This window comes from Notothenia rossii (assembly GCF_949606895.1).
Source record: "Notothenia rossii genome assembly, chromosome: 9".
Taxonomy (NCBI): domain Eukaryota; kingdom Metazoa; phylum Chordata; class Actinopteri; order Perciformes; family Nototheniidae; genus Notothenia; species Notothenia rossii.
The window spans coordinates 78,477,002-78,490,246 of NC_136907.1; the positions used below are offsets into that span (position 1 = coordinate 78,477,002).

Genomic DNA, 13,245 nt, shown 5'->3' on the forward strand with positions numbered 1-13,245 from the left:
TGTTTTGCATTGTTTATGTTTTTCAGTGTTAATTCTGTTCTCGACCGCTAGGGGGCAGTCGCTCCCATGTGTCCCATGATATCTCCGTCACCACGCGGCTTGATGACGTCTCTTCTCCAGCCAACATGGTGAAGAAACAACGTGGGGAAACATCTTCGTCTCTAAAGATGGAGAAACACTCGGATAACTTAAATTTGATATTTGAGTCCAGCGACGATGAGGCTCCAGAAGAAGTGACGTTTGAAGACTCAAAGGCTCAGGCTCTGAAGAGCATGAAGCTCGCGCTGGACTCCGCGAGGAGGTAACCAAACTCCATTTGAAAAACAGACTTTTCATGTTTTTTATTCATAATAGTCCGGAAAAGTCTCCAAAACAAATATATTATCACCTATTCTGATTTATTAGGACACATTTTACAGGTCTGCTGTCATATTTAGCTCTTTATAAATACATGTGTGAACCAGAAGGTTAAGAACCAGCCAAACTCCTTTAAAATATCCCAGATTTTTAAGGTTTTTCGTGATAAAAGTCAGGAAAAATGAACCAAATCAAATCATTTTTTACATATTCTGGTTTATTTGGACACACACTATAATTCGGCTTTCATATTTAGCACTGATCAACTCTTTATATATGTGTATTTGACAGAGTTGGGAAGTAACTAGGTACATTAATAACTCCGGAAGGTAAAGAACCAGCCAAACTGCATCCAAAATAATCTCACTTTTAAGGTTTTTTTCGTAATAGTAGTCAGAAAAAAATCTCCAAAACAAATCATCACATATTCTGATTTTATTTGGACACATTTGACACTTTGATCAGCCCTTTATGTGTGTGTTTGGTTCACAAATGCACACCGCTACCATAATGTGCAGGTTTTAGGAAGACAGAAAATACTATTTAGTTTTTTTTTAGTGAAGCTCTATTTTGGGACAATTTGAATGCAGATATGAACAGAACCCACTCAAAAGTCGAGTTGAGACATTTACATGTGTGTGTTGGAGCAAGATTCACCATATTTGACAGTTTGTTGAATGGAGGTTGGTTTGACAATTCGTCCAGAGAGAACAGACCAATATTAAACCAGGATAACAGAACATATTAGATAACATAATGTGGTTGCATTTCTCTGTTTGCAGGGACAAAGAGCTGCTGAAAGAGAAGAGGAAGAAGAGACAGGAATTATTCCAGGAACAGAAGGTACGTGTGTTTTTAAATGTCCGTTAAAACCATTTCACAGACTCGATGGTTACTGTTATTGATTTTATAAAGACAGTTCTTGTCTAAATGTGTTTTTTAGTAGACATTAGAATAGCCTTGGCCTTTACATTAACAGCATTCAGATTTCAGGCACTAGGAAACTTATTTTGGGAAATAATTAATATACCATGGCAGTTATTAATAAATCCCTGTTTTTCCAATTGTCATATGTACAGCAACAGAAAATGACATTACCCATGTGGTTGTAATGTACAATGAAATAATCATTCTGCTGTTTCCCCCAGAAAAGGAAGCTCTTACCGGCCGCCGTGTTGGAGGAGATCGACTCAAAGTGAGTTTACCGGTCTGATTGAATTCTGCAGCTTCTTCATTTCAACCCGTTTCTCCTCCGTCGCTAACATCTGCTCTACTTCACAGGAAGCAGAAACCGTCTGAAGGCGAAGGTGAGGAAGATTTTCAGGATTCAGGATTGACTCTGACTCAGCTTAGACTTTCTCAGGAACGTCTTGAGGGAATTTCCTTAAATCTGTCAGAAATGTCCAATTAGACTCAACGATGGACTGCTTTAAATGTGGGGGGGCTCTAATCACACCTCTCCGTCTCCTCACTAAGGCCAACGTTTCACCCCTCCCTGAGTTTCCCCAAATCACTCTTTGCAGTGGCTAAAATCCCATGAGATTATTTTGTAACTCCTTATTCCTGAATGTTCCTTTTGTTGGCCACGTGGAGAGCTTGGGAGAGTGTATCAGTGGGTAAAACATCCACTGGTCGTTTTGATTTATTGATCTTGAACATTTATTGCCAAAAACCGTAATCAAAATACAAAAACTATCAAAATGGAGCTTAAACTTTAATCTGTTGACCGAGGTTCAAATGCATTAATAAAAATGAAGTAGATCAAAACAAAATCAGCCTAAATGTGGCTCCTATAGAGCGGTGCAGTGACGCGTCCTAAAACCCGGAAGGAAGCTGCTGGTTCCCTCGACAAAAAAGCAACGGGATTTCTCCATAGGATTTTAGAAAAGAGCTGGAAATAAAGTCTGTGGAAACCTGTTTGATAAATGCACGTTTTGTTCAGCCGGATAATCTCCACATGTCTACTCTACTTTTATAATGTTCGAATCATAAATCTAATGGCCAGAAGCAAAATGCTAACGTTATGCTATAAAGGAACTACAGCCGAGTCCAGCAGCACGACTTCAACATCACGCCAACTTCAGATCCATATTCAAACACACAGATTCTAAATGGAACGAGTTGAAGTGTTTGTTTGAACAGTCTGCAGGAGGCAGGTACTTGCTTTCAAGCAGAACAGAAACTAACTTAGAGGAGTGTCTACGTGTTCGGCGTAATGACGTACAACGACCTCCACGACTTCTGTAGTCCTATTCAGCCACTTGGTAACAACCATCGTTTCTCAGACACGTCCACTCTTCAGAAATCACCAGTGGGGTCACTGCTGATGGATTTAATGTAGAACAAAATGTGATCCGTCTCTTCAATGTGTCTCAATCACAGACCTTATATCCAGATGTTTTCCAAAATCCTATGGAGAGATCCCATTGGCTCTGAGACGAGGGAACAGGAAGTGGAGAAATGCTAACTCACTTCCTGGTTTAGGACTCGTCACTGCACCGCTCTATACTCCTGATCCAGGACTCTTTACTACACACATTAGTGCTGAGTTAGGATCTTTCTGAGTGTTTTCTGACTGTTTGTGAAAGCAGCTTCTGATCTGTGTGACTCTTTGTTCCTCCAGCTGAAGACGAGCAGCAGCAGGAAGAAGGAGGAGAGGAGAAGGAGACGAAGAAGAGGAGGAAGAAGAGTGGGAAACTTGATAATGCCAGAAAGTACGTAAATCTGTTTTCATGGACTTGCTGGATGACTTGAACTCTTAACTGATCATCAAAGTAGCTTAAACGAAGGGTTAACTCTCCAGATGTTTTTAGGGAAAAGGTTTCTGATTGCTCTGATCAAACTGTTTCCTGTGTGTCCGTCTGAAGGGGAGCAATCCGGCCGTAACTTTGCTAGTTCAAGATTCTCCAATTTGAGTTTTAGCTTCCCTTTTTTGTCCTAGAAGCTGGTAATTGAATATATTTGGGGTTAGGAACTGTTGGAGTTTTGCGGTTGATCAAAATTATAATTTTTGAAGACATGACTCTGGGATGAGGTTCATCTTATAACGTGTTTCCGCTGCACTACATTGAAGGGCCCTTTTAGTTAATCAAGAAAAGTATGTTAGTCACAGAACAAGTTAAAACATTTCCTCTGTTGTTGGAAAATATATACACTTAATTAGTTGTTACTCCTAATGTTTAGGGCTGCCCTCGACTACAGATTTTTCTAGTCGACCAATATTTGTCAATTTAGGCGATTAGTCGACTAGGCGTTGCATGTGGGAGGCTGTGGGTAGTGTACTGGACTTCGGATCAGGGGGTCACAGGTTCAAACCCCACTGCAGTCAGCATGTCGTTGTGTCCCTGAGACACTTCACCCCAAAGTGCTCCTGTGGGGATTGCCCACAGTACTGTAAGTCGCTTTGGATCAAAGCGTCTAACAAGTGACATGTAATGTAATGTTTATGATATATTATTTATGATAAATATTATTTATTTACTTTTCTTAAAATGGTTTCAGTTCCAGGGCTCAGATAGAACGTTATTAGAAACAGCACGCTACGTTGATACATATAAAACTGTAATAATGAGTCTTTGAAAAATACATTTAATTTTACACACAGAAATGTAATATGTAATATATACTTTTTTTTTTCTCCAACTAAACGACTAATGAAGAATTGCTCAACTTTATTAGTTGACTAGCGATAAGTGGACTATGAGGGGGCAACCCTACTTATGTTGCATTAAAAGGAATAAGAAACCTCTCTAAATGTTAGGTATAAGAGGAAGCTTTGTCTAATGACTGTTTATTGAAACGGTTTCAGTCTGAAGGGGAAGTACACGGTGCAAACGGTGAAGCACGGAGCGTCCGAGGCCTCTCAGCGTCGGCAAGCTGAGGACTTCCTGCAGAGCAGACTCTATGGAGCGGGGAGCTGCCGGACCACAAGTGAGTGGGGGGGGGGGGTAACAACACTGCAACTCAACAATGTAAACATCTCAAATGGAAATAAAACTAAAATATACATGTTGAAATACTAATTATAACAGTCAACAACATATAAAGCAGGATATCATATATACATTAAGTTTGTGAGGAATGCAATATTACGTTGAATATAAATGTACAGTGTGAGTAAATCCAGTTATCAACAAAGAAGCTGTGGAGATTGCATGTGAGTAGCTTTGGATAAAAGCGTCTAAAAAGGGACATGTAGGCCCAATTCCAAACCACACCCTACCCACTCCCACTCGCAGCTCAACGAGGCTCCCTCCTGTCAGATGGAGGGAGTAAATACAGCGGCAAGCTTTGGGACGGCCTCCCCTCTCTCCGGCAGAAACAGGAAATGCCGTAACTGTATGTAACGACGGTTTCAGATCAGCATCTCTTTGACAAAAAATGTAAATTAATAACAAATAAAACTCCAAACATCTTTCATTGTGTTTCAAAGCTCTTAGTTTTACACCTGATGTTTATAAGCTTCTTAGTTTTTGCAACAGTCTGTAAATATACACAACTTTATAATAAAATGCACACATTCACCTTTTTCTAGACTAAACACAGGTATGATCCTAAGTTAAAAACATATGAGGTTATCATGAGGTTGTTCACATCGCAGTTTATCAGTGGATGTTTGCTGGAACTACTTGTTAACAGCTTGTTTCCTGACGGACACACACAGCGTGACTCCGGTCAGGTAGAGACCGGTCTCAAGTCAGCATCGCTGCAGACTCGCTGTTTGAGGGCTTGATAGCCCACTCCCCCTCCACACCGCTCCACACTCGTTGCTTTGGAACAGCACTTAATATGGCGGACCCTCCGTGCGAACGGAGGGGTAGGGTGTAGGGGGTAGGGTGTAGAGCAGGGGTGCCCAACCTTTTTTAAACCGAGAGCTACTTTTAAAGTTGCCAGTCTTCCGAGATCTACCAGTCCAAATATAGAGGCGTAGCCATTACTGACAGCCTACTACCAGGTAAATACACACTTCTACTTGAATAAAACTGACCTTTGTACGATGAATACTTCATAAAATACTGCAGATCCTTTATCTTACCTCTTTCTAATCTACACACATACTAGGGCTGCAACAAACAACTAATTTGATAACCGATTAATCTATCGATTAACGAAACGATTAATCGACTATTAAGACTATTACTGTGTGCCTTGCACAATTTCTCAAACGCTCTGATTCAGCCATCAACTTTTAGATTTAGTTTGAGGTTGTTTTAGGCATGTGGAAACTAACAATGAAGACAAAAAAGAGGAATACTTGATTCAAAAATACATATATTATTAAATTAACTTAACAAATTGTGAACAAAATTAACATTGCTTTTTATTTAAATTAAATAAATAATATTTCACATCAAAAGAAACAACAATGTTTTAACAAATCGTATTAAATAATCTGATAGAACTGGAAACAGAATAGCTGAAACTTTAACAAAATAAATAACTCAGTCACCTCTAATCATTAACCCATGTTTGTATAATGTAGTTAACTCCGTGTGTTGCTGCTAGCATACATAACACCTGACGTGGAAACGTTACTCGTGGATGGGGCTACAGAGCTGCTAGAAAGACAGTCGAACCCGGTGCATTCCTCCGTCTGGATGTGGAGCACTTTGATAAATGTTTAGACAAATTGCTCGTGTTACCGCCCTTACATGCTAAACTCTTATTGCACTTTTGGCAACGAGCATCGTCCACATCAAGACGGGTAAAGTTTAACCACAACTCGGAGCGCCTTCTCTCCGCCATCTCCGCCGTGTGTTGCTGCATGTAGCAGCTGCGTGTGTGTAAACTGCCTCGACCCTAAAAAAAAGGGGGCCAATAACCAAAAAGACCAATAATCTTGGAGCTTAACGGCGCGTAAAACACACGTGATGACGTCACCAACGAATCGTCGACTGAATTAGTTGGCAACTAATTTGGTCATCGATTTTAATCAATTAAGTCGATTAGTTGTTGCACCCCTAACACATACAAGTATTTAACTGAAGTTACTCAACAGTGTTGTTGAAACAGAGCTGGAGTTTATTCACACCTCACATACTACAGTGGGTAATGTTTTCAAGAAACATTGAGCAGTGCTGCCACATATGACACAGGGAAAAAAGAAAAGACTCTGAACCCTTTCTTTGCCATTATATAAAAATAGTGTTGCTACAAAAGTATAAATGAGGCTTACTAATGAGACAACTCAGATCTGAAGCTACACAGGAATCTGCTGCCAAAGTGCAATAAAAAGACAACATTAATAGAATCAAACCCTTTTTTTGTTTTTTGAGTATAAAAATAAATGCCTTTTTTAAAATAGGATGCAAGCAACACTAGTTTCTTAACCTGAGTTGATAATAGACTATAATCAATTTAAACGGAACAGATCTTAATGTTTGCATTCTTATACCATTCCATCCATCCATCCATCTTCTCCCGCTTATCCGTGGTCGGGTCGCGGAGGTAGCAGTTCCAGCAGAGAGCCCCAAACTTTCTTTTCCCTGGCCACATCAACCAGCTCTGACTGGGGGATCCCAAGGCGCTCCCAGGCCAGAGAAGAGATATAATCCCTCCATCTGGTTCTAGGTCTACCCCTTGGTCTCTTCCCAGCTGGACGTGCCTGGAACACCTCCCTAGGGAGGCGCCCAGGTGGCATCCTAACTAGGTGCCCGAACCACCTCAACTGGCTCCTTTCGACGCGAAGGAGGATATATCTTATACCATTGTGTACAATAATTAAAATGAATAAGTTCAAACAAACTCAAACTTAGAGCTGATTAATAACGGTATCTAACTTGAGTTTTTATTATATCAAAAACCTGTTGAAATGCTACTGTTATTTTTTCTGTCCCCAAAAAGCGCGTCGGCAGCCTCCAGGAATGCTTCTTTCAGAACTTCGCCGTCTTTAAAAGACTTCATGTGTTTCTCAAGAACGTGACTGACACGATAAGATGCTATGGTAGCAGCCTTGCTCTTGTTGTTGGGCCTGGTGAAAATGGACTGCTGTGCATTTAGCTGTCCTCTCAGGCCCCTCCCCTTTTGGGAGCGTAGGGCAGAATTAGGAGGGAATTCCGTCTCGTAGCGTTTGTGCACTGTTTTGAAATGCCGCTCCTAAATGATTCTTCTTCGATAAAGCCACGCTCGCATTGCAGATGAGACAGATGGACTTTGAATTGGAACAGATAAAAAAATAATCATCCTCCCACTCGGAGTGGAAATTATATATTTTGGGCTTTTTTGCTTCTGCCATAATTGCGGTCTTGTGTGTGTGCGGACTGTCACTCCTGTTGCCACGGACAACGTCAGCAAAATAGTGCCCACTGCCCAGCAGCCACGCCCCGACACATGGGGTCACACCGGCCAATCACAAAGCTTTGATGCGTTCAAGTGCATTATTCTGGCAGAGGAAGATTATGTTATGGGACATTAACGATAAAACTGAATATTGTTGTTCTATTTTTAGACACATCTCGCGATCGACTGGTTGGGCACCCTTGGTGTAGGGGGTGGTTTGGAATTGAGCCTTAATGTAATATAACTCAACCCCATTGTTTCCTGCTAACTTCCACCACCTGTTAGTTATTAAGTGTTTTCATTTGAATCAGAAGACCTTTGTTCGTCCCACAGAGGGGAAACGCACATGTCTGTGGCTCTGCAGAAAAGAGCCACAGACATGTGCAATGTTACCTAATAGCATGCATTCAAACAAATTATAATAAAAGTTACACGATTTACAAAAAACACATCCTGTAACAGTTCTGAGGATGAAGCAGCCAGGTGTATATTGCACACTTACTAACGGCATTTTGGTGAAGTTTTTTTACCCTAACATGTGATTTAAACGCAGGCTCTCTGTGACAGGCGATGATCTGTCTCAATTTGAGTTCTGATCTGATCCCTGCAGAGAGACGGCCACATTCATATAAATAAATGAATATTATTTTAATATGCTGCCCCTTCTGCTTCGAAAACCGGAGCTGAAACTCTCAGATTGTATCACTATGGGGTCAAGTCCATCAGGACAGAGAACAAGAATCCATTGGTCGATGTGATTGCTCTTATATCCCATCATTCAAGTCTTTTTAGATGATAACAGTTTATTTTATTTGCATATTGACTGGTTAATACATTTCATGTTTAATGTTTCATTATTGATTTACAGCTGTATTCGTCTGCCTGTATAGCCAATCAGTGACGTCTGAGGAAGATGGAAAATATAATTGAAAAAATGCTGAATCTCTTGCATTTATTGACGTAGAGGAGCCTTATGGTTTACCTTTTTAATATCATTTTGATATTTTCAATTGCTTGGTTTTCGTGAATCAGCCTGTTTTGACAGTGTAACAGACTGATGCGTCTCCACAGATTCATGCGTCTCCACAGACTCATGCGTCTCCACAGACTCATGCGTCTCCACAGACTGATGCTTCTCCACAGATTGATGCTTCTCCACAGATTGATGCTTCTCCACAGATTGATGCTTCTCCACAGATCGTCTGAAAGGCTTCGAAATCCCCCCATTGTAGTTAAACTGTAAAAGCGAGGGCCCCCAAAAAGCTAGAAACGGCCCTGCCTCTTGGACAGGTCGCTCTTAAAAAAGAGACCTTAATCTCATGAGACTTCTACCCGGTTAAATAAATGATATTTATATTTAAGCGTGTGTTTGTGTCTCTGCTTCCAGGCAACGAGCTGCTGTCCCTGGAGAACAAGAAGGGGAGGAACAAAAGTGCAGCGGTGACGTTTGTCAATAAAGACTGGGGTAAGGTTTTTTATCATTTTACTTCATTATTGAATAACTGCCACAGTTTGGGCTTTTTAAATTGAGTTTTATAATTAGATATAGGTCATCGAAGGTGCTTTAATTAACGTATTTTCTGCAAGAATCAAATATAATATGTTTTAATAACTTATTTTATTCAGCGTCTGTAAAGCCTGCTGGTTTATTATTTTAAAAAGTCTCTAGCGGCCAAATCATATAGAAATAAAACTTAAAATGAGGGACCAGTTATGCAGGGCGAGAATCTCCGAACATGAACAGGTTTCCTAGATTCCTTTCCTTAGTGTCTTTCCTTCCTCTTTATCCTGCTTGCATCCCACTGGTTCTCTTCTCCCACGACCACCTGCCTCCAATATATACAATTACACCCACTGCCCGAACATGCCTTCAAAAAACCCCCCCATAAAAACGACTTTAACTCACTTAAATAATAACACTGATTTAAGAATACATTCACTATAAATGTCAAGAAAATAAACGCTTAAATAATATAAAGCAAAAATATAGCTCCAACAGTGTCTAATGCATCTCCTGCTCGAGCATTTTAATCCCAATATACGTCAGATTATTGAAGGAAAAGCCAGTTTTATGACGTCATGAAGGGAACTTGTGTTGCCCAACGTGTTGTTTCAGAGCGACGTGTGTCCTGGTGTCACACTGACCCAGTTGAGTCACTATGCAGACTGAATGTCTTAACCCTCCTGTTATATTTGTTTCTCTGTCAAATCAATAATATCCCTGGCTCAATGTGACCCAGTGCATGTTTGATTATCCAAAAAATGTCAAACCCCCACGTCCTGATTTTTAGACTGTACATAGTTGGTACCTTTTATTACTATCAATGAGTCAATATTTAGTGCAATAGAGCGGAGCAGGGATGACGTATTATTTCCAAAGAACAGGTTTCCTTTCCTTTAGCGCAGGGGTCTCAAACTCAAGGCCCGGGGGCCTAATCCGGACCGCGACTTCATTTTCTGTGGCCCCGCAAGAGCTTGCTAAGAATATAATAGGTTTATTATACAGTTATATTTACAGAAGCAGGTTGCCCATAAACTACATGTCCCACAATGCATCTCGTTTTGTGCACTGAAGAGACTTGCAATTATTTGCCCCAGACTTCAGCTTTCAGACATAGTTAATTACTAAGTTAATATCCTATCAGATAATATATATTTATATAGTTACAACCGGACCTTTGAGTGCAACCTTTATGCGAATGTGGCCCGCGATGGAATTGAGTTTGACCCCCCTGCTTTAGCGTTTATATAATGTTGTGTTTCATAGACACTTTACAAATTCATAAAACAACACTTAAAATCTGAGTTTCTAGAAAATCGCCCTATAAATAAAATGTATTGTCAGATGATTGAAGGAAAATCCGGTTTAATGACATAACGAAGTGACATGTTATGGCTCAATGTGTCCCGATGGCACTCTGACCCAGATGAGTCAATATGCAGACTGAATACATCTATGTTTTCTCGGTGTCTAATCTCTCGTGTCTGTGCTCAGCCTGCAGTGAGAAAGCCAAAGCAGAGAAGCTGAAGAAGAGATGGATCCACAAGCAGCAGATCCCCTGCTGACGACATCAACATAACATCCACCAGAGGAGCCTTTACGGTGAATTGAATGCACGGAAACCTGGAGGAAGACGTGAGGAAAGGCGGTGGACGGACTGATATTGACTTATTATGGGATTTGCAACAACTCAAATAAAGATTCAAGATGCATCTGTTCGAAACGATGTAACATCAAATATCACAATATTTCTGTTCGTACATCTCTGTTCATCGTGTGAATATATTGTAGGGTTGACTATTGTTTTTGATTAATAAACAGTTTGTAACCTTACTTTACTTTAATGCAGCCGATACGACCAGGAAAATAATCTTAATCTGTTCCGATATCACAAGTCTAACAGGATATCTAAATGTCATTCATCGTCTAGCCCTAACTCACGGGAAAAGAAACGGGAACATTTGCAGCAGATCAGTTTTTGGTATTTTTCAAAACGTTGCTCTTGTTTCTGAACTGAGACGTTTCTACATCAGTTCATTAAAGAGCAGGACGTGTGGATTCACAGGTTGACTTCCCACCTGTAGATCACATGACCTGCTCTTCGTTTTCTGTTTCATTAAAAGCCTGTTATTTCTGTAAATATGTTTGAAAGACTGAGATGTGATTAAAAGCTCAGAGAAAAATGAGTTGACTTGTTTTTATGCGAAGGTCTACAATAAAACTGTTTCTCTAAGATCACGTTTCCTCATTTAAACCGGCTAATTACATATTATTGGTCTAAATAAGCATTTAAACGTCTACTTTGGGATCAAGTTAATAAACTAATGCTCTTTAAGTAGAGACGTACAGATATTAAACACCTGAGCAGAGCTATCTTTATTTATGTCTTGTTAATTGCACTGTTGAGGAACCTGTGATCTAAGCTTTTCATACATTATGTAATGACGATAAACCTTTACATCTTGAATCAGGTAACTAATAATGAATGCCAAAGATGTTTGAGCCAAGTTAGAAACTGTTACTTTCACTTAAGTTTATCCAACATAACACAAATAGCCTTATTTTTGAACAATAACACGACCCACAAAATGCATATATTGGGCAGTTATTCAATTTTAAGTTGCTTATAGTTTTTTGGTACTCAAATGTTAGTTTTCGCCTTAAAAAATGTAATATTGTCCAGGTTTTCATGTCACAACTGATTCTGAAAACGTTATTTTTGCATTTCTTTCCCATTACACAATAACAGATTAACCACTAATTTAAATTATAGGCTTATTTCTATATGTTTGGTCAGTTATTCAGAGGGTCCAGATATTATAAGTGGACTTTTCCTTTGAGGATGCATATGTGGGTAAGTGTTATTAGAATGTCATTTCTTGGAAAAACTGGATAAAACAGTAACAGAAACTGTCTGTACTCCTTTCACTTAAGTTCGTCCATATAACACAAATAACCTGATTTTTGAACAGGCCCCACAAACTGCATATATTGGTGAGAAGCTAATCAAAGGAGTTGAATAAGTTATTTATAGTTTTGTGGCACTAAAGTGTTACTTTTGGCCTTAAAAATATAATATTGTCCAGGTTTTCAAGTCACAACTAATTCTGCCAACGTTTTTTTCCCAATACAGACTCAGATTAACCACTAATTTAAATAATAGGCTTATTTCTATATGTTTGGTCAGTTATTAAGAGGGTCTAGAGTTTGTCCAACATATAATACAAATAACCTTATTTTTTAACAATAACCTGCCCATAAAATGCATATATTGTTGGAAATAAGAAAATTAAAGAAGTTATTCATTTCATTTTAAGTTGCTTGTAATTTTTTGGTACTCAAATGTTAGTTTTCGCCTTAAAAATGTAGTATTGTCCAGGTTCTCACCTCACAACTAATTCTGAAAACGTTATTTTTACGTTTTTTCCTCATTACAGACTCACAGGTGAGCCATTAATTTAAATAATAGGCTTATTTCTATATGTTTGGTCAGTTATTAAGAGGGTGCAGATTTTATAGGTGGACTTTTCCTTTGAGGGTACATATGCACTGGAAACAAATGCTGCTCCAAAACAAGTTAAACAATAATGAAAACAAGGTGTTTTCACTTGAAATAAGTAAAAAAAACCTGCCAATAGAACAAATGAGCATTAGCTTGGTAAGATTCCTTGAAGTAAGACATATTTAAATAAATCACATCTTGTAATTATCTGGAGAACTCATTTAACTATATTTGACCAGAATCAGGAAATGCTATGTTACAATATAATCCGCAAATGCTAAAAAGTGTTCTGTTTTGTTAGTTGGTGATTTTCTAATAAATGTGTTAAATCTGAGATACGATTCAAAATAACATGTTTTGACTTAAGATGATGATTGTCTAAAAACAAGACCCGATATCTCACTGCAGTGTTACTTCTGAAGTTAAGTCTTACATCAGGTGTAGACACATTCTGACTAGATATTAGACACATACTGGGCCAGGTTTAGAGTTTCTGTAGTGTGTGCTGTGGGTAAGTGTTATTAGAATCAAATCACCTTTTGTTTTAAGGTAGTTTCTTGTCAAACAGGATAAAACAGTTCCCTCTCCAGGCGTCATGCAGCATCCA

The 13,245-nt window shown here is 39.1% G+C and overlaps 1 protein-coding gene across 1 annotated transcript; it reads left to right on the forward strand.

Moving 5' to 3' along the window:
- The first annotated feature begins 32 nt into the window (after window positions 1-32).
- Window positions 33-11,369, forward strand: nol7 (nucleolar protein 7). Its single transcript, XM_079650239.1, has 8 exons — window positions 33-301; window positions 1,140-1,200; window positions 1,506-1,552; window positions 1,639-1,664; window positions 2,981-3,071; window positions 4,166-4,287; window positions 9,023-9,100; window positions 10,631-11,369. The coding sequence occupies exons 1-8, from the start codon at window positions 126-128 to the stop codon at window positions 10,699-10,701; spliced, it is 672 nt and encodes a 223-aa protein (XP_079506365.1). The 5' UTR covers window positions 33-125; the 3' UTR covers window positions 10,702-11,369.
- The last annotated feature ends 1,876 nt before the right edge of the window (window positions 11,370-13,245 follow it).

Coding starts and splice junctions, on each gene's coding strand:
- nol7 (XM_079650239.1), top strand. CDS start 126: ATGGTGAAGAAACAACGTGGGGAAACATCTTCGTCTCTAAAGATGGAG. Junction 4,288..9,022: donor GGGGAGCTGCCGGACCACAA/GTGAGTGGGGGG, acceptor CTCTGCTTCCAG/GCAACGAGCTGCTGTCCCTG. Junction 9,101..10,630: donor GTTTGTCAATAAAGACTGGG/GTAAGGTTTTTT, acceptor GTCTGTGCTCAG/CCTGCAGTGAGAAAGCCAAA.